The sequence below is a fragment of the Tamandua tetradactyla genome, chromosome 2 (genome assembly GCF_023851605.1).
Source record: "Tamandua tetradactyla isolate mTamTet1 chromosome 2, mTamTet1.pri, whole genome shotgun sequence".
NCBI lineage: Eukaryota > Metazoa > Chordata > Mammalia > Pilosa > Myrmecophagidae > Tamandua > Tamandua tetradactyla.
Genome location: NC_135328.1, coordinates 142933337 through 142955842, shown reverse-complemented (window position 1 = coordinate 142955842; position 22506 = coordinate 142933337). Strand labels below are relative to the sequence as shown.

The following is a 22506-nucleotide window of genomic DNA, read 5'->3' as shown; positions in this document are numbered from 1 at the left end:
GAAGAAAAAGAAACCACTGAGATTAATTTTTAATATATTTTACTTAGCCCAATGTATCCAAAATGTTACCATTTCAGTAGGTACTCAGAAAAATTATTAGTTTAGTGAGATACTTTACATTCTTTTACTTTTTGGTACTACATTTTGGAAATCCTGTGTGTATTTTATGCATACAATAAAATGCATGGGCAAGCTCAGATAGGCTCAGACAGGGGTCTTACTGAGAAATAAACTTAAGAAAAATCCTCAGAGAGGAAAGATAATGGCTGCGAGGAAAAAAGAGCAAATGGGTAAAAAAGAAATATTCAGAACAAAATAATCAGTTCTTGGAACGTAAAAGTACAGTGATGGAAATGAGATATAGACTTGATGCCATTTCCCCAGAAAACAGAGCAAAGGACAAAGGGATAGAATACAGGAGAGATGATTCTAGACGGCCCAAAATCTGAATAACAGTAATTTCAAAAAAAAAGAGAAAAAGAGGGTAATGGAAAAAATAATTTCCCAGCAGCAAAGCAGAAGAGTTTCTAAACTGAAAGTTCCTGAGAACCCAGCACACCTACTGGAAATGGATTCATTCTTAGGAGATTTTCAGGGGGTTGGGACATAAACAAGAAAAGATCAGATTCCAACAGTGAAATATCTACCAAGGTGACATCAACAGAATCGAAATGTGCTTGGCCATACCCAACAGGGACTAACAGAACTGGGGGCATGTTCAAATACCACAAGTTCCTGATAATTCAGTGATAGAAATATATACGTTGCTTTATTCTCTTCATTCTGTCAGACTTTAACTTTTTAAGCAACATCCCGAAAGGAGAACGCCTTCATACAACCAGTCATGTAATTTGGTATCAAATTTACTTTTATTTCCTCTAATCAATTCTTTCACTATTTCATACCTGGTTTAAAGCAAAAGAAGTTGTTAAGAAATAAACTGTCCTTAAAAAAAAAAAATTAGGACTATTGAATTGAAACCCAGTTATGTTTGGCCAGCTTCCATCAAGCACATTCATATTTGAAATATATGTAAGCCCTGGCATTTTTCTTTTAATGTGAGACAGCTTGTTTTCTCTGGAGATGTTTTGCCTAGAGAAAAAGAGATTAAAGGAAAGACAGGATAAATGTTTTCAAATACTTAGAGGGCTGCCATGTGGAAAGGGGGCGGGGGAAGTTTGTTCTGCTCAGTTCCAAAAGGCAGCCCTAGGAACAGAGGAGGGCTGTCAGGGGGAGACATATTTTAGCTCCAGGAGAATAACTGGCTTCCTTTTATGGAGAAAACTCCCCAAACCTTCAAGTGTGTAAGCAGAAGAGCTTTCTGCGCAGGGGCAGGAGCCTGGTTGAGACAGCTACCAAGGTCCCTTCTCCTGAAGCTCCTAATTTCCAACCCTGCCTTTTCCAGTTGGTCAGTCATAAAGGCAGGACAATGGCCTTGTGCTGGGTTCCTCTGTGAAGACCGCATGTCTCTGTGAAGCTTAGCACAGAAAGCAAACAGCTGACTCCACTCAGTAAATCTAGCACGTATCACCTTTCACCAAAATGATGATTGCCTGTGTCATAGATGTTGGCGGTTGGTGGGGAGAGGGAGCTGCTTGATATTGCACCGTACTGGTCCTTTAACTAACAAAGCAGTTTTTAAAACTTCGGAAGCATGGTGCCCAGGAGTAAAAGGACTAAAAAGTTATAGAATTTTAAGTCAGGAGACTGAAAGCATCCTTTTACACAACAAAGGGTCATTGAGCTTAAATACACCATTGCCTGAACCATTTGGGGGCTGACTGGCTTAGGTGAAACTGGAGCTGCTTCAAGGATGAAGCAGTCCTAGAGAAAACACTGGAAGGATTTTCATGAAATCATTGAAATGACTGAAATGACTGAATTTTTCATTTAGTGCCTTGGTTCACCACTAGAATCCCATCACGGACTGAGCCACGGACCACCTCAGCCCTCTCAAGGGGAGAGCTTGAGTCTTGCTTGGTACTTTACCTGGACAAGCTCACAAGGCGGCCTCACTTAGGCATCTACTTGAAGAGCATGGACGTATATAGATAAGGTTTTGGCGATAATTTAAGACTGACTGGCAGTCTCTACGGCAAGTAGATACTGCATTTGCCAATACCTTTCACCCACCCAAGGCCACAACCATCCCTATCATATGGGAACCCCAACCCTCCAGTAACTCAGCTGCTCTAATTCGCAAGCACATGAAGGAGAGGGGCTATGCCTTGGAGCCACATTTGTGAAGCTCCTTTCCTTATTCTTTGATATCAAAATGATTATGCATGGAGATGTTCTTGAATAGATTTTCCCCACTTGAACTTCTATTCAAATAATAATAAAATGTCAAATCTGGAAGACGGCTTTGACGATCAGCCGAAAAAATCATAAATAAATGAAAGTATTTTGATAAAAAGGCATGATGAAAGCAAGCAGATTCCCGCCTCTCAAGGTCACTTGTGTCTCTTCAACAGCAAGTTCATCATTTGGTTTTTAATGCCAGTGAAACTGATATGGCTCAGTCGTGGAATTTCGGAGAAAATGGGGATGCTCGTTTTAGAGATGAAAGTTGACTCTCGATGAGATAAAGGGATGTATTGTAGATCCTTGGAATTGTTTTAGTGCTCTATAAAGGGGGAAGGAATTGAAGTCTTACTCTCACTCTTCTCCCACCCCCCTCCCCCATTTTGGTTCTATCATTCAGAGGGTAGAAAAATCTCTATACAGACAGACCATGAACTACTAAAAATTAAACCTGCATTTCTTTAAGGATGAAAGCAGGGAAGTCTTTGTACCAGATAGCTGTCAAAAGACCTAAGTCATTTTAGAGCAGTCAGGCTAAAAATACTGCTGTGGAACAGGAGAACGAATTTCAACCAGCTCCCAGAAACTCTGTACCGCAGTGTTTTTGCCTAAGTTCAAGGTCTATTTTGTGTGTGTGCTCCCTGGTTTTCAAAACATTGCAAAACAGGATACAGCTTGAGAAAATGTCATGCAACAGTACTGATTTGAAATACCAAAGCAGACAAAAGCCCTCTCTCTATCTTTGGAGCATTCATCTTTGATAGCCTCACGGGGAGTCCTCGAATCACAGGCAGGTCAGGGTTTGATTTTGTTTCCAGGCAGCACCTGGATGACCATCGGTAAAATAGCTTGGCAGAGCCCCACGTGGTGAACTGAAAAGGATCCAGCTTTGTTAGGGCTGATGCCACAAAGGAAAGCGTAGCCTTGGATAGATCTGGGCTCTGGTATTTATGCAGGAAATGGATGAATACAAATGAAAAGCTTACAGATCTTCCCCACCCACATGACTAAAAAAAAAATTCATTCACTCTAACTGAAAACTTCATTTATTCAAATATCTGTTGAGTACTAACTGTGTGCCAGATCCTGTCCTAGGCTTGGGGGATTCAGCAAGGAAAAAAAATGGACCTTCTCCTTCTTCCTTCCAAGAAATCTCTGCCCTGGGGGTTCTTATATTCAGGGGGTGGGGTAAGTAGAGACAGATGGTATCCAATGCCAGATATTGATGACTGCTATGGAGAAAAATGAAGGAGGAAGGGAGGGTAGTAACGTTGTGTCTTCATAAAAATACAAACAAGGTACCAATTACATCACAAATTAAAACAGAAATGGAAATCAGTGGGGATTGACTCATGTACCTCACAAAAGACATTTTAAATCTTAATCATTCGTATATAGGACATTTTGAAGATGTTGTAATTAGTTAAGGTGTAGCCCAATTGAATCAGGGTGGCTCTTCATTCATATGACTGGAGACCTTACAGAGAGAGGAAATTCTGAGAGGACAGAGATGCCAGCCCCAGACTCTACTGGCTCCAGGATACATGGCCTTGATTTTGGATTTCTAGCCTCCAAAACCGTGAGACAATAAACACTTGTTGTTTAACACAGTCTGCTATTTGTCATAGCAGCCCTGGAAAACTAAGACATAATCGAACCATAAAAACATGTCTTCAGCCTCTTCCAGAAGCACAGTACTTTTTGGGGGGGAGGGGGTTGTCCTTTAACACAGACCCAGAGCAGTCCTTGAGGCACTCACTATATCCAGCACAGAAGAACTACTTTCAACTCCAGAATGGATTTTCTGTAAGTAGTAAGATGCAGAAGGAAGGCTGTGTTTACTTAGCAGTAACCCTCTAGCTTTTCCGTATCTCAAAGGAATTATATACCACGAGCTGATGACAGATTTAATAAAATCAAAGGTAGTGACATTAAGCACCATTAGAAAAATGAAATTTTCCACAGCATTGCAGGTTAAGCTTCTAGATAACTGCACAACACAGCCTCCATTTGTTATTGTGTCTGGGGGGAAATATGCAGATACAGAAAAGAAAAGTGAGATCCTGTGACATGCACTTCAACTTTGAACAATAACATTTGTTGCTTTTTTACTACGCCCGGGAGCTAGGGAGGGGGTTGTCCTCCAGGGTTGCCTGGGGGATCCAGGATTCCATTTTCATTATGAGAAGAGGATTCGTTTTGAATTACCAGTATTTCTGGTTTCAGAAAGAGCATGAGCAATTCAGGATAGGAAAAATATTTTTACTTATTGCTTTAGACAGATATTGTCTGTCACTTTAAAGGAAAAATCCTCTGGAATGAATGTCTCTTGTTTTAAGTTTTCTCCCCTCAGCCGATCCTGCCATTTACCTAAGCAGGACCAAATTCCAATGTTGGCGAAACTCAGAGACAGGGTCAGGCATATTCTTAATGAAGTGGATACTGGTAGAAACCTAAGTCCATAAAAGTCTACAGTTAAATTTTGACATGCCAAATTCATGCCTCCATCTCCATGACAGTAAGCTTCCAGGTAGAATTCTGATTTCCAGACAAAACTTCTAAAATCTAACCATGAGTCATTACTGATGTCAAAGGAAAGCTTGAGGGAAAAAAAATCTTGTTTAATAATTTAACGTGAAGTTTCTGACTCTATTTACATTACCAAGTATTTAAATGATCATCTGCCAGACTGATAAAATAGAAAAGAAGACGCATGTACCCTGGTGCCCCAGGGACCCTCACCAGCCAGTGGCATAGCAGAATTCAGCCTAAAACAGCACCAGCCCAGCCTCCTATAAAACCCAGCGGTGCACGAGCGTGGGCGGCTGCAGCCCTGGCTCATGTTGGGGATCACCTAGCTCCCCCTTCCTAGAAGACGAGGCCTCTGCAGGGTCTTTTGAAGGACAAGGGCTATTATGAGTGACCACTCTTCCTGCACAGAGCATCTGGCATTTGCTCAGCTCCCGAGTCCATGTCAGGAGCCTGGCGGGAGCAGGAGTCAAAGGAACAGTCCCAAGGCGAGCACAGGATCACTTTCTATAAAAGTCAGTGTTTACACCTGTGGTCAAAATGTGAAAGAAACCACATCTGGGCTACAGGAGGAGAGCCGGCAAAAATGCCACGGATTAGAGGAGACCGCACCCTGCCCGGGAGCTGCTATAATGCCCAGCCCTGCCCTAGGCTGCCTGTTCTCACTCATCCTGCTCATCGGCACCGGGGGAAGAGGCCTGCCTGACCCAGCCCCGCCTTGGCGGTGGGCTCCAGTGAGCCTGTGTTATCCATTAAATGCTTTCTAAACTGCACCAGGCTTTCAAAGCTCGATTAGCCAGCCCCCATCTTCCTTCCTCAGCTTTCATTCTGCACTCTTCATAAAAACCCTTTGCTTGGACTGCAGAGTCCTCCGGGCAGGCGCTCTGCAGAAATAGCAATGTGGTCCAGACTTTTAAATCTACTGATCTGGGTTTGCATCTGGGGATGATATGACCGAATGTATAAGACAGCTTTAACTAGAAAAGGTGATGGAGCACAAAACACCCAAGTCTTGGCCCAATAATGAGAGTGCCTCAAGGGTAGGCTGATACTCTCTCTTCGCTTTGGCTGGCATCCCTAGTCTAGACGCATCTAAGTTCAACACTCTTCAATCTCCAGGGCTTCTCCTCATGCTTGGGTGACAAATGATTACTCCCCCTAAACTCACAACTATCATTTCCATTCGTTCGTCCCTGGGTTTCCTTGTCTTCATAATTTTTGCTTTAACCTTCCACAGTCTAGCTTCTTTTCTCCCCAGCAGTAAACACCATAAGCAGAAGAAACATCTCTCAGCTTTCTTCACCTTTCCTGAAGCATCAAGCGCAGTGGCTTGCTTGGCCACAGTGAGCTCAAAGCTTGCTGTTGCTTGATTGGATTCAGGTTAGCCTGGGAAGGACGAGGTGTGGGGCTTGGGAAACTGATATGTTTGTGAACTCCCACTGGCAGGACAGGCAAATATTCGACTGCAAGACCATGCATGTTTCTAACTTTATATTGAGCCTGCAATGCTGATTCTAACTTTATATTGAGCCTGCAATGCTGCGTAAGGACTGGTATTCCCACCAACTTTAAAAGTAGCTCCCTGCTTGAAGCAGCTCCGTGGAGGCACTGAACAAGATAGGAAAAGGTTCCATCTGGTTGAAGAAGCTCCTCTAGACCCGACAGCATCAAACTGCATTTCATAAGACGTCTCCCTTCATGTATCTTTGTTCATATTACAATGAAGAGGAGTCAGTTTACTGTAGGCCAAATGATTATTGTCTATAGTTTCCATAGTGGTGATCAAATGGGCCCCATACCTTATAATTCAACTGAACAATGAGACGTGGACTCAGAGCAGAGTAAGGTTCATCTTTGACATGTGGTCTTTCACAAGAGACAAGGTGATCAGTTTGGAGCCTCGGGGACAGCTCTCCCCACCCGCATGGGCTGATATCAAAGCAGCGATACTGTGGGGAAAGCCTTGCTCTTTCTCCAATAACCCCCTTTCTAGGGTCTCCAGACTCAAGAGTTATAAACACATGCAGCACATCACAGTTTAGGCAAAGAGAAGTCACACCCGAAACGGACAATATCAGAAAACTCCGTGCAAGTGTAGCTGGCTTCTTTCTATATAATGAGATATATTTCAAACCTATTTTATTCTAAAATAATACTTCCCCTTTTAAAGCAACATGATTTCAGGGTTTCCAACAACAACTCACATTCCACACTAGACAAGTAGTTAGGGTAAGTAACAATCACCAAAACAAACAAACATTGAGTTCCAGCTAAGGATATCTTAGAAAAAGACCTAAGTCTAGGGGCTGCTCCCACATGGCCAGATACATGTTTCCTCTTGTAACTAATTGTGGTTTTGTCCTGCCCTTGTCCACTTTATCTACCACAAGGGTGTATTACAGCATATTTTCTCCCCCAGCCAAGTTTATGTTCTCCGCTGCTTGTGCAGGGGGCTCTTTTCCCTCCAACCCTAGATCCCCTGTGGGAGCATGGAAGGGCTGCTTACCATCCCTAAGGATGACTCCTTCCTCCTGGCCATTTGGCTCTCCTGCCTGGAGGCTGAGTTCTCCTTGTTCAGCTAAGCCATTGACGGTGGACAGCTGGCCATTCTTCTGTAAGACCTATGGGGAAGACAAAACCACGTCAACTTCATTTCAGTCCTCACAACTAAGTTACAAACAAGTATTTAACTTCAACAGTTAACTTTGCCATTCAAAAGAGACGTGCAGAGAAACAGAGGTTCTATAACAAAAAAGATGTGTTTTATTTATTTGAATGATTTGGCCTCTACAAAAGGAAGGGTGATGTTACTGTTACTGAGCAGCTAGGGCCTTAGATTTGGGTAAAAGCGTGTACCACCCATCCATCCACCCACCTACCATCCCATCCATCCATCCATCCATCCACCCACCTACTATCCCATCCATCCATCCTTCCACCCACCCACCTACCATCCCATCCATCCATCCATCCATCCATCCTTCCACCCACCCACCTACTATCCCATCCATCCATCCACCCATCCATCCACCCACCTACTATCCCATCCATCCATCCATCCATCCACCCACCTACCATCCCATCCATCCATCCATCCATCCACCCACCTACTATCCCATCCATCCATCCTTCCACCCACCCACCTACTATCCCATCCATCCATCCATCCATCCATCCACCCACCTACCATCCCATCCATCCATCCATCCATCCATCCACCCACCTACCATCCCATCCATCCATCCATCCATCCATCCACCCACCTACCATCCCATCCATCCATCCTTCCACCCACCCACCTACTATCCCATCCATCCATCCACCCATCCATCCATCCACCCACCCACCTACTATCTCATCCATCCATCCATCCATCCATCCATCCACCCACCTACCATCCCATCCATCCATCCATCTACCCACCCACCTACTATCCCATCCATCCATCCTTCCACCCACCCACCTACTATCCCATCCATCCATCCATCCATCCATCCACCCACCTACCATCCCATCCATCCATCCATCCATCCACCCATCTACCACCCCATCCATTCATCCTTCCACCCACCCACCTACTATCCCATCCATCCATCCATCCATCCATCCACCCACCTACTATCCCATCCATCCATCCTTCCACCCACCCACCTACTATCCCATCCATCCATTCACCCATCCATCCATCCATCCACCCACCTACTATCCCATCCATCCATCCATCCATCCATCCACCCACCTACCATCCCATCCATCCATTCATCCATCCACCCACCTACTATCCCATCCATCCATCCACCCATCCATCCACCCACCTACTATCCCATCCATCCATCCTTCCACCCACCCACCTACTATCCCATCCATCCATCCATCCATCCACCCACCTACTATCCCATCCATCCATCCATTCATCCATCCACCCACCTACCATCCCATCCATCCATCCATCCACCCATCCACCCACCTACCATCCCATCCATCCATCCATCCATCCATCCACCCACCTACTATCCCATCCATCCATCCTTCCACCCACCTACCTACTATCCCATCCATCCATCCATCCATCCACCCACCTACTATCCCATCCATCCATCCACCCACCCACCCACCTACTATCCCATCCATCCATCCATCCTTCCACCCACCCACCTACTATCCCATCCATCATCCACCCACCCACCCATCCATCATCTATCCCTTCACCCCTCCTTCATTTACCTGAACACCATACATGGTGTACATACACATCTACCACCCAGTCCTCTCTAAGATATAATCATGAATAAGCTAGTGTAGTTCTGCTCCATTGGGCTCACTTACTACTACTAAGGAAGGCAGATTTTTTTAAAAAATATGTTATTTTAAAATAATGTATAATGGTATAATCTAGGAATGCTTAGAGTATACAATGATAGTGACTAAATGTACAAATTAAAAAATGTTTTTGCATAAGGAAGAACAAAAAGAATGTCAATATTGCAAGGTGGTGAAAGTGGATGGTAATTCGTATTTTAAAACTTTCACTTGTGTGTGAGAAAAGCAGAGCAAAAAATGTTTATTTGGTAAAAAAAATTATATTTTGACTACTACTACTAATAATAATATTTCCTAGGGACTGAATTCAGGTTATCCATATTTGACTGGAATAACACATAAGTGGCAATGTGTTCTCAGGGTAGAAGGCAGACGTTTAAACAAATGTTAAATCATAGCTGTGGAAACTGCCATGAAGGAGGCATAACAAAACCAAATGACAGTAGACAGCGGGCCCTATCCTAGGCTGGGATGTTCAGAGGGCTTCTCTGGGCAGGAAGGAAAAAGCTGAGACTTAAAGTTCCCCAGGTGAGCTGTATGTGAAAAGAGGGTAAAGGAGATGCAGGAAGGAGAGGCAACTTAGAAAGTCCCATGTGTCCGAGGCAAATGAACAAAAAGAGATAAGGAGCACGTGAATTATTGTTGTTTTCTTTAAAAACCTTACTAAAATGGTCACTTGCAGTCATCCCCATACAATGACCAATGCAAATGATGTCAACAGTTGCAAAAACAGAAGGCATGGAGACACGCTCTTAGTCACCTTTTTTAATCCCAGAATATAGGTTAAAAGTTTCCAGTTGAATAAAAATGGCACTATAACCCTGGGAACCAAAAGATGTTGATAATGCTTTGCAGCTTCTATACATTCCTCACTTGTGTTAAAAACAATTAGGTACACAAGCTTTAGTTAGACATTGCTACCTGTCATAGCTTGCCAAACTCCAACCAAAACCATTCCTGATTAGAGAATAAACTTGGAATATGTCATTGGTAACAGAGACCATCAAGAGTTAGAAATAGGGTAAGATAATGGGTAATTGGAGCTGAAGGGATACAGACTGTGCAACAGGACTGGATACAAAGACTCAAAAATGGACAACACAATACTACCTAATTGTAATGTAATTATGTTAAAATACTGAATGAAGCTGCATCTGAGCTATAGTTTTTTTATATATATTTTTTATATTTTTTATTTTTATTTTTTTCTTTATATTATCATTTTATTTCTTTTTCTGTTGTCTTGCTATTTCTTTTTCTAAATCCATGCAAATGTACTAAGAAATGATGATCATACATCTATGTGATGATATTAAGAATTACTGATTGCATATGTAGAATGGAATGATTTCTAAATGTTGTGTTAGTTAATTTTTTTTAATTAATTAAAAAAACATTCCTGCCAGCCCCAAAAAACACCTAGGGGATTATATAAGATTTTACAAAAGTTCCATGCACTAGGGTAACTTTCCAGAAACCTACAACCTCCAGATGGGTCCTGGATCAGATAAGTCCTGAAATGCAGAGGGGCCAGCCTCTCCAGAATATCAAGTAGCTCCATCCCCCATCCCATATTATCGACAGCCCCTTCCAATGTAAAAAAGTTGGAATGGTCATAGCCCAAATGCCCCTGAAGAGTGGGAGAAAGATCAAAAGTGATGGTGGAGTTATACAGAGAAGGTTCAGTTTAACAAATGAATATAACTGCTGAATCATTATATTGATATTTCTTTTAGTCTCAGAGCAGCTAGAAGTAAAAACTCTGAAATCTTTTCTACAACTAATTGTTGTGCTGTGCTTTGAAATGTATTGCGTTTTTGTATATGTTATTTTTCACACACAAAAAAAAGTCGATTGTGATGATAAACGCACAGCTATATGATGACATTGTACACTTTGGATGGTTACATGATATGTGAATATATAATAAATATCAATAAAAAAATTAGAGCAGATGCTATTATTTCCTCTTTACAGATAAGAACACTGGGACTCAAAGCCATCTCAGAGGGACAGGGCTGGCTCTCGCACAGGTCCCACAACTCACTAGCGGGGACACCAAGGTCTAAAGCCCAGCCTTACCACCAGCCACTTACAAGAACTTTGCTGTGACACCATGAATTCTTTAACCCCCCCCCCAACATAAACAGAGGCACCAAATTTTGAAGGATTTATTACAATTATAAAAATAGCTTGGGAGTAGTAAGTGTTCAAAGAGCATGATGTATACTACAACCTCTCTCAAATGTTTAGAAAATAAATAGCCATATAGAGAGACGGATGGATAGATGGATGGACAGATGGATAGAATAAGGCATATGTGGCAAAATGTTAAAAATGTTACAGGTAGTAGATGTGGGTGTCTGGGTGGGGAGGGCATGCTGGAGTTCCCTGCATGGGTTTTATATGATTTTTACAACTGTTCTGTAAGTTTGAAATTATTTCAAAATAATTTTTTTTAATGTCTTAACTAATAATCCACAGTTCCAGACCTGCTGGTACAAAGAAATCTCAAAGTTTGACCCCCTGACATGCATCCCATCCTTAGAGGCCAATGGATCACACTGGCCAAGCCACCGATTAATTAGAGCCTTGAAGGGACTCAGGGTTCATTCAGTCAGTGAACCCAGAAACCCTGCACTTTGCTAAATTGATCCACCTGCCCAACAAAATTGTCCTTCAACTGTTTGGACTTCTGCCTGAAATACCACTGGCACTGTAATACTTATACTGCAGATGGAACACTTGGCTTTAAAATGCCCATACTGAGTCTATTTATTAAACAGAATACTCAGATTACAATTCCACTTAAAGTCTTCTCTTACCAAAATATGAACGATGGGAATTTTAAATGAAACCTAAAGATAAAAGTGGGAGGGGAGGAATCCCACAGTGCAACAACGATGTAAGGGTTTAAGAATATTTGAACTATCAATCAACAAAAATGTTAGGGTTTAGGAGTATTTTAACTAAATATCACTAGTTATGTACATAAGTTAGTCTTAATTTGATTAACAACACAAAGAGAAGCCAGGTGTGGAAAGCAGAAATCTTATATGATTGTGGGCTACATGCTAGCCCAATGAATCATAAACTCAAAAAATGTTGACTTATGATATGGAAGGTTAAATAGGGAACATAAGAAAGGGGTCCTAATACCTCAATTTCAACGCAATAAACTTCCGTCACCCATGCCCTTTATTTACAAACTAGAACTGCGAAGTTCTCTAGGGTGATTCTTACCAAAATATTTCTTGAAAAATTGCTCACAATCCTTTGCAAACTGTCCAATCCAACACACCTTCAGTCAGAACCAAACTGAGTATCCTTAACTGTGAAGTAGCTATCGGACATAGCCCAAACTTCTGTTGACTCTTCTAGAAATGTTACATATACAACAAAGCACATGACAGAAGATGAGGCAATCACATCAAATGTTAAGTGGAATAAACTGGTGATGCTCACTAAGGGGGGAAAAATAGCTTTTATATCACGCCTCCTTCTGGTAGATGGCTTATAAGAATGTTCTCCTTTCTCTATGTTATTTAGATGGTAGAATATGGAAAATGTATATACTTGTTCCTTGTTCTGTATACACTACTCAAATGTGCATCTGTAATATAAGCTCCCAGTTCTAGGGGAAATTTGTGGAATAAATACACGTCACCCCACTAAAAACAACAACAAATGAAACCAACTGCCATCTCTTTTCCTTATATCCATGGTATGATAGTAACATGCAGATTAGTCATTTCCAAGGAAGACAAGGCAACTTGAAATGTACATGATGCATGAACTTTAGTGACAGACAATTTATGACGGTGTTATTATTAAAACTGAGTTGTAAGCCTATTCAGCAGCTCAATTCCAACAAGCAAACCCAACTCTGACCCTAGCGTGCTCTCTGGGCGAGCGTTCGGAGCCTGTGACGTACCAACATGCCACATAAAAATGGGACTGGCTTTGTCCCAGCCATCTGCAGACATTCCAAGCCATCCTGTCCTTTCATTCTCAGATGCTTTTGCATCTCATGGGTTCTCATAGATGATAAGACACTTAATTTCCAGCCTAAATAAAAAAGTGTTTTGTTTCCTTTTCCTCCCCTCCCTTGCCCACCTAAACAGCACATTATATTATTAAAAAGTCCAATATTTCTAACAGTTATCAATAAGATAATGTCATCTCAAATCTTAAGAAACATAACCCACTCTTCCTGAACATTTGTGTATACCCCTTGGGTCTTTTCTGCTTGCACATAACTATTCACTTTTTAAAGCAACACAAAAATGGGAAATGCATGCAGTTTTATCACCCGATTTTCTCACCCATTATTGTGGACACACTTGTCAGTAAACATATTTCTTTCTTGTTCCCCAGACCTCCCTCTTTCCCCAATAACTGAAATGGTCACTGAGAACAAGGAGTACACAACCACGGCCAGAAACATCTGGAAAGACGCAGGACGAGAAGTGGTGGGGCAAGGTGAGGTACGAGGGTTACCTGGTAGCGTGGGGAGGGCAGCAGTGTCAGATTTAAGAGAAAGGAGATTTCTACCCCACTTTTTCACTCTGATACTTCATCAGACAGCATTATTCTGCCATCTTGTACTAGTTTTATAAGTATGATTCTTTCTTTGGAGGGGAGAACCAGACTTGAGAGGTGTGTTCCTTACAATTAAACCTGGCAAGCACCAGAAAACCCATTTCCCACTGGAAGGGTACTTCAAAAAGCATAAACGCCTCCTTTGAACAAGTCAAACCCTAAATGTTTTTTCAAGTGCGTATGCTTTCAGTAGGTCAACCAGAGTTTATTCCCGTAAAGCATGACCACATTGCAACTAAACAGGCTTGAAGAAAAAAAAAAGTCTCCAATGTTTCCAGCAACAGTATTTCCCTCCCAGTCCTGTAAGGACAACTGAGACTGTCCAAAATGTAGCAAAGGTATTGCAGAAAAACAACCAGGCTTCTCTTTTTCCCTCCCTACTCCCCAGGACTGCTCACAATTTGCAGTGAATCCCCTTTGCAGAGTAAGGGACTGGAAGGAAGATCAAACTCTTTCATGAATCTGCAAAACGAAAAACAAAGCTGTGCTCCGGACAGCTAGCCATGGGGATGGGGGAGGCAGGGAGCTGTGTCCAGAGGTGTGGCTACTAAATGAACTCTATCACAGAAGTGATTCTGCTCTACCTGCTCACTGGAGGAGCTGGAGTTCCCGCAGTTGCACCATCGCAATCCACCCCACTCTGGGCAGGAAAGCCCAAGAAGCAAAACTGTTCAATGGCCCCAACACGTGATTAGAATGAAAAAGGTTATGCAGAAGGAATTTAAAAACCCCATGGCAAAAAAAAAAAAAAGAAATATCCCATGGCAAAACTCCTCAACGCTTACTTCTACAAAATAATAGAAAGTGTTTTGAAAGTAAAGCTTTAAAAAAAAAATCAAACAGAACAAAACAAAAATCAGTATGGATCAGGGCATAATACCTTTGGAGAGCAGTTTGGAAACAGAAAAATTTTAAATACGCACACCCTTTTTTCCGCCACGTTATTCTAAGTTATAGCTACATAATAGTATAATATAATAATAGTATTATATAATATAGTATACACAATAATTTCCATTAAGATAAAACTGAAATGCCTGTCAGTAAAGGGAACTAATTAAATTATGAGACTACATGAAAGGAATGAGGTCAAGTAGACACACTGATGTGGAAAGATGATGTCCACCATTTAAGTGGAAAACAGCGAGCTGCCAAGAATGATGAACCAACCAAGCAAAAAAAAACAGCCACCAACAGAGAGAGACTGCAAGAGAGAACTCTGTTTGTTTAAGCATTTTTTAAAAGTCTGGAATAATATATACTAAACCTTAAACAATGGCTACCTCAGTGGAATTTTTATTGTTATTTGATTTGATACTTTGGGAGGGAGGTTGGGGAGAGACACGGTTTTCTTTTCTTTTTGTTCACTTTATCACTATAAAGGTGAAGACACACTGGATCCTAAAATCCTTAGATTCTGAGATCTTTTGCATGTTAATATCTTGGCTTCCATGAGTTCATAGATTTAAGTTCATGTAAGCCAAGGGGCCAAGTTGTCTGCAGGGAGCTTTAACCCCCCTGCAATTATCATCTCCAAATGGGATTAGCATGTTAATGTCCTCAGCCAAAAAAGGGGTCAAGACTAGGCTCCTAAAATAAGAATGCACATATTATGGATTTTGTACTCATTTTACAGATGTGTTTTATATGTATTGGCTGATTTAATCGTCCCCTTTATGGCAGCCACCAGCATCAACCCTATGCCACCAGTGAGGAAGCAAAGGCACTGAGAAGGACTGCACCGAGAGGCCTGACCAGGGAGCAGGGCAGATGGCACTCGGCAGGAAGTCTGGCCCTGTGGGTCCCCTGCCCACTGGATGGGCAGCCTCAATGCAAAGATGCTCTAAATCAGAAAACAGCCAGCCAGCCCATTTCGCACAACACACCAGCTATAAGAAGCCATGCTGTCACCATGACAGCACCAATTTCCTGTCTTGGTTACATTTTATGCTAAAAGTTTCCCCTCTAGTTTAGGTGGCATTTACAGAACACAAACAGAAATATAGGTTTTTGCTGTAAAACAGAATGAAGTTCTGACACCTGCTGCAACATGGGTGATGAACCCTAAAGACGTCACTTTGCATGAAATAAGCTCAACAAAAAGGACAAATACCATATGATTCCACTTACACGAAAGACCTAGAATAAGTAAAGTCATAGAGATAGAAACCAGATTACAAGTTAGCAGGGGCTGGGAGAGGCAGGGAAGAGGAGTTATTTAACTGGGTGTGGAGTTTTTGTTTGGGGTGACGAAAAAGTTTAGGTAATGAAGGTGGTGATGGTAGCACTATATTGTAAATGTAGTAAATGCCACTGAATCACGCACTTAAAAATGGTTTAAATGGGAAATTTTATGTTGGATATATGTTAACACCAAACTTTTTAGAAGGCAATGAGAGTGGAAGAACAAAGACTTGCTTTTGTTTTAAACAGAATGTTTTTATTGTAAACCAATAAAAGGAGAAAGCCTTATAAAATCCCAGTTTATCCACAGTACACACCCTTATGACAGAGACAGGACAGGATGATTTAACTAATTAAACGAAATTAATCCAATTCTGTCAGCTAGGATCACGGCAAAAACTAAAAATAAAGGAAAAAAAGCAAGCAAAAATAGCCTCATTAAGGGGAAGGTAAGCAAAAGATATTTTTTAAAAAAATTTACAACTGGAAACTATTCTAAATACCTCCGTTCAAGATACATGATATCTTATTGTTTTATTTGTTTGTTGTTAATTTTTTTTTTAATAAAGATACAATGCATCTTGTAGTCAATTAAAAATAGTGCCTACAAAGCATAATTAACAGTGTGGAGATTTGTTTCATATTGTGATGTTAAAATTTAAATGAAAACTATACAGTTATATTCATGATATGATTACAAATATATGCACAAACACAATGAAAAACTAAAACAGTATTACCAGACTGTTAATATCAACAATAAGCCAAATTATCATTGGGAACGAACTACGAATATCTGATTTCCTCTCTTTTTCTATTTTTCTATGTCCTTTTTTTAATCTGACAGACACGATTACTCTTACAATTGGGTGTTGTGAGGGAAAAGCTTTTCCCTCACTAGTTTCTGTGATTTAGTTCATTTATTGTTAATGGTGGAGAAGTATTTAAGAAAATATGGCTTTACAGGGAAGCATTTTGATTCTAATTTTACCAGTCACATGAATTTTCATGGGAAAATCTAATTGCTTTAAATTAGAAATTTGACAATAAAATCATATTGCAGGAGATTTTTCAGGCAAATGAAGCCAATACTCTCTTCAAACCTGGACGCTATGCCGGCTCCCTAGCAGTCCACAGATGCTAGGTATTTCCTGGCAAGATTAAATATTTAAAAGCTGGTACGGATAATTGCTACTGATAATAACAGCATGAATCAGCACTTCAGTCCTTGCCCCATGCTGATACTTAGTAAGTACAAGCCAGCAGACAGGGAGTGGGCAGTGAGCAGGGCCTGGGGTCTGGCCACGTGGGTTTGAATCTTGCTCTATGACCTCATCACCTCTCCTCCCCTTTGTCTACAAAATGGTTATTGATCTGTTTCAAAGGATACTTGGATCATCATCCAGCACATGTTAGGTTTTTAAAGAGTAAGCTGATAATATCTGTATTAGTTCGCTAAAGCTGCTGGGATGCAATATACCAGAAATGGATTGGCTTTTACAAAGAGGATTTATTAGATTACAAGTTTACAGTTCTAAGGCTATGAAAATGTCCAAACTAAGGTATCCAGAAAAAGATTCCTTGACTCTGAAGTTAAGACCGATGTTCTCTGGGGTTTCTCTGCCACATAGGAAGAAGAAGGCATATGGTTTTGTCTACTGTCCTCTCCTGACTTCTGATTTCAAACGGCTCTGATTTCCAGTGGCTTTCTCTCTAAGCATCTGTGGGTCCTCACTTAGCTTCCCCAGGGCAACTCCGGGTTTCATCTGTCAGTTTAGCATCTCCAAACGTCCGTCCCCTGATTCCGTCATGCTGCTCTCTGTGTTGGCTCTAACTCTTTTCTCTCCATGAGCTCTTTTAGGGACTCTTGTAAACTAAGACCCATCTTGAGTGCCTGGGGTCATAACTCCATGGAAGCAACCTAATCAAAAGTTCCCACCCTAGACAATAGGTTTGCCCCCACAAAAACAGATTAGGATTAAAAGAACATGGCCTTTCTAGGGTACATAACAGTTTCAAAGCAGCACAATCAGTTTCAGCTATTTTTGCCACACCATTTGCTCTCGAAATTATGTAGCGGGAGTCACACGTCCGTGTGCTTTTCATCTCTGAACTGAAGACACCAAGCACTGTGGCCTGTACACTGGCAAATAGTGAAGACTCCTAATTCTGATCATTTTCTAGTGGCCTGATGAGGAGAGAAGGGGTGAGATAGCTTACACACAGGTCTAAATGGAAGACAGTCATCTGGGTTTTTCTTTTTCTTCCCTTTTTAATCGTAGAAGATATGACAGAAACAGCAGACAGAATTCAGCATATATAAAATCTGGGTTTGAGTTCCAAGCAGCAAAGAACTTTTCTTCTGAACTTCAACTACAAATTGGAGCTCATAAGATCTCTGTTGCTGGATGGTTTCAAATTCAAATGCAATCATGTTTGGGGAAGTTCTCTCTTTAAATTGAAAGGCACCCTAAATTGGGTCTCAGTTGACTTGATTGAATTGAGGTGCTCTTTGTGTTCCAGTATTTTCCAGTCCTTACATCACAAGGGGGTCCCCTTATCAATGGTCCTCGTGGTTGGTTGAGTTGAGGAAGGTTTTGGAGGAGACAGCATTAGATCTTACTCTCCAAGGCAGCTAGGGAATCCACTCAATGGAGATATGGCTCTAGGGAATCCACCAACCGAGTCAAGGCTCTGTCTCACTCCATCCTGCTGGCTGCTGACCTAGCACAGGACACTGTGCAAGAACATGGCCATAGCACTCCTTGTGAAGCAGACCTGGTCACAAGGAGAGGAAACTTGACCAAACAGAGACAGCCTCTTTCTCCAGGACAACCAGACTTACTGGTAGCTGTTTATAAAAGAGCCACGGCACCTGCTGCTCCTGGTTAGGTAAGATGCTCAGGTTCCAAAAGCCAGTTATCCTGCTGGGGAAAGGGGCTGTGAAAGACTCCTATCTGCCACCCAGAACCCTGTAATGTGTATTCGTGAGCCTCCTCAATCAACACAGACTGAAGGTTTAACACCTTTATGCCTGAAGACGTACTTCATGCAAATCATAGCTCCAAACGGTGTTAACTTTTTTTCTTAACTTTTTATTGTAGTTACTTATATACAACTCAAAATTTCCCATTTTAACCCATCAGGAGGTGTAAGTTACATTCACAGTATTGTGCTACCATCACCAACATTCATTACCCAAACTTTTTCATCACCCAGTAGAAACCCTGCATCCATTAAGCAATAACACCCCGTTCCCCTTACTCTCCACCCCCACTTCTGACCCTGTAACCTGTAATCTACTTTCTGTGTCTATGAATTAGCCTGTTCTAGATATTTTATGTAAGTGGAATCACACAATATTTGTCCTTCTGTGTCTGGCTTCTTTTACCTAGCACAATATTTTCAAGGTTCATCCATGTTGTAGCATATATCAAAACGTGATTCCTTTTCATGGCTGAGTAATAATCCATTGTATGAATATACTACTTTTTGTTTATCCATGCATCTGTAGATGGGCACAGATTTTTCCCATCTCTTGGCTACTGTGAATAGTGCTGCTATGAACACTGATGTGCAAGTATCTGATTGATTTGCTGCTTTCCATTCTATCAGGTATATACCGAGAAATGGGATTTCCAAGTCATATAGTAATTCTGCACTCAACTTTCTGAGGAACCAAATAGTTCAATAGCAACCAGTTGACGGCAAACACAATTCATGCCCCCTTTTTATTTAAGCATACACACACAGAATTTTTCCGATGTATTTTTAAATTTCTAAGAATAGGCTGAAAATAAAATGTAAGGTAAATGTGGAAAATGATGACCCCACAAATGATTCAGATTTCTAAGAACTGGGGATAAACGACAGCCTAAGTTTTGCCACCAAACTAGGCTGAATTCTTTAATCCACTTCCTTATGCAATGCTTTCCAAGAAGCTTAGCCCTATGACTCTGTGTCTCAGTATGAAGCCATTGCATACCAAGAACAGTCCCTCTTTCAGATACAGAAATAAAATGTTATGACATCAGAGTTAATGCAATTTAAAAAAAAAAGTATTCTTTAAAATTCTAAAATACTATGGTTAATTCTGTAAATTGTGACAACAGTAATGTGGTGACATTATTATAGAAAGTCCTCAGCTGTTAGAAAAAAGTAACAAAGGGTCTTTAGATGATGTATCTTGTATTCACTTTAAAATAAAAATTATAGAGTTTAGACAAAGTAGGATTTCATTAACTGTTGATTACAGTTGAAGCTGGGTGATGGGTGCATGATATTATTATCAATTTTTGTGCATGTTTTCAAATTCACAAGCTAATAGAAAAAAATAACATTTTCTTTAGTGAAGTTTCTCACAGACTTTAACTTTGGGTGGGATATAGTCAATAAAATCCGTATAGTCAATAAAATGTCAATATAGTCAGTAGTATTTCAAAATTTTTATATTTCAAGCAGTAAAATATTTCATCCCTTGGTACTGATCTAATTTCTTATTAGCTCATGACAGAAAATAAGAAGTACTAAGCCAACCAGGAATATATATATTTATACTCCATGAATTTAAAAAGAAGATTTAATGCAATTTACAAAAGAAATACAGGTGACCTTTTAACCTGTGCCTTTTTTTTTTTTTTTTGAAGAGAGAGAAAATGAACTGTGTATCATGTTTCAGAGGTATTATTACCAAAACGTTGAGCCAAAAGCATTTTCAAACCACATGAAATTGAGAAGATTAGACATCCAAGATCAGGAGTGAATCTAATGACCTCTAAAAATACGAAGTCCTTATCTCTGAGAAGTTGACCTTTAGTGATCTCTTTCCAATCCCAATTTTCTTCATCAAAGAGGTAAAAAGGTAGGCAGAACTCCAAAATGAATCAACACCCTCTTATGAATGTGGTAGCAGTCTCACCTCTTAAAATACTGATGCCCTGCAACTTCTAATCATCAAATAAACCACTGCTTGCTTTTAAGTTTATGCAATCCCTCCCTACTAGCTTATTCAGCAACAGAAAACCAAAACCAAAAAAATTCCCCTTGCCAACTGATGACATTTTATACATAAAGAGTTTTTTCTCTTTATGTATAAATTTGAAGGACCCATAAAATGGGATAGGGGTCTTACACTGCCATTATCCAGAAACAATGTTGCTGCTTTGTAACATCACCCAATGAAAAATACCCAGTCCAGCTGTCAGGACCCCACACTTAATACTATTTATCCCTTTACTTTTGAGACTGGAGTTATAGTTCATGGACTATAGTTATAGTCCAATTAGGAAACATTACCCAACCGCCAAAGTAAAAAGTGTTCAACAAAAAACAACATCTAATCCATTTCAATACTTCAAGCAGTTTTGTTGGGCTGTGATTAATTAATTTAATCTAACTGGAAAAGAAATTCTAATTTTCAGAATAATAGGATTAATCTTATTTTGCTTTTGAAATTGCAATGCTCATTATTCAAGGACGTTTTCCAGCCCTTGATGGCATGGATGAAAGGTAGATCTACCAGTTAAAGTGTCCCTGGCCATTGTTAACAAACCCTTCATTTTCCTGTTTTTCATAATATTCAGTAAAAATTATTTAACTGAGTTTCAGGCAAGAATAGCCCAAACTCACAGTTGGGGTTGAGAAAGAATGAAAGCTAAAAGAGGGCCACTAAAACCACCAGCTTGCTTTTAGAATGTTTTATATCAATATTCAAATCCAGTTGTTGGATATCTTAGGGATCAAGGTATCTCATATTGTTTAAGTAAACCCCAAAGGACTTGGCTATTACAGGTGAACTCGTTTTATTAGGAATGTTGTCTCTATAGATTAGGCTGATACATCTCACAGACCAGCACTGCTCAGCCTGGTATCTGAGACTCTCAGTACACCTGGCACCTCTCCTAAGTGTCCCATGCTCAGATCAGTTTAAGAAACTCTGATCTAGGCAAATTAGTAACAGATTTACTTCGAATTTAAAGGCTCTTTAATGTGCAGTCTGAACTCCTAGGGAGGAAATCACTTGTAGCATTATTTGAAATTATATTCCCACACCCATCAGCATCCCTCAGAATAAGACACCATGGATGTATGTGCTTATGTTTTAATACAAAATTCCAGGCAAATCATCCCCTACTTTTAAAGGTTGTAGCTGTTTCTAAAAGTATTAAAACTCCTGGGTTCTCTGGGAAAGTATGTAAAAGAAAACAAAGAGCTCTAAATCTGGTTAGGTGGGCGATCAATCATGCTGACTTAATGCAGAGGAAATTCATAAGATCTCTGCTTGAGATGAGGGAAATAAAAAGCCCTGCCTACAAATGACAGCAATTCGCTGCGTGAAGACCGACTATCAGAAAGAATTTCATTATGTGAAATGCCAACCCTGGAATATTTGGAAACCCCCAAATGTTTAGATCTATAACTCATTTGGGTAAAGAGATGATCAATAAATACAACTAGAAGAAGACTTGTGAATCCTAGGCCAAGTCTCCAAGACCACAAAGCATCCCTTGTCCCCATCTTGATATGTGTCTCCTCCCCTGCTGGTGACCCTAGCACCCCTAGAGAAGA

The 22506-nt window shown here is 40.6% G+C and overlaps 1 protein-coding gene across 1 annotated transcript in view; it reads right to left on the bottom strand.

Moving 5' to 3' along the window:
- The window catches only part of AKAP12 (A-kinase anchoring protein 12), a 122948-nt gene that overhangs the window by 46491 nt on the left and 53951 nt on the right, over nt 1-22506 (bottom strand). Inside the window, exon 3 of the mRNA XM_077149271.1 lies at nt 7340-7454. Within this exon, the coding sequence (XP_077005386.1) occupies nt 7340-7454 (115 nt within the window). The remainder of the gene's footprint in view (nt 1-7339; nt 7455-22506) is intronic.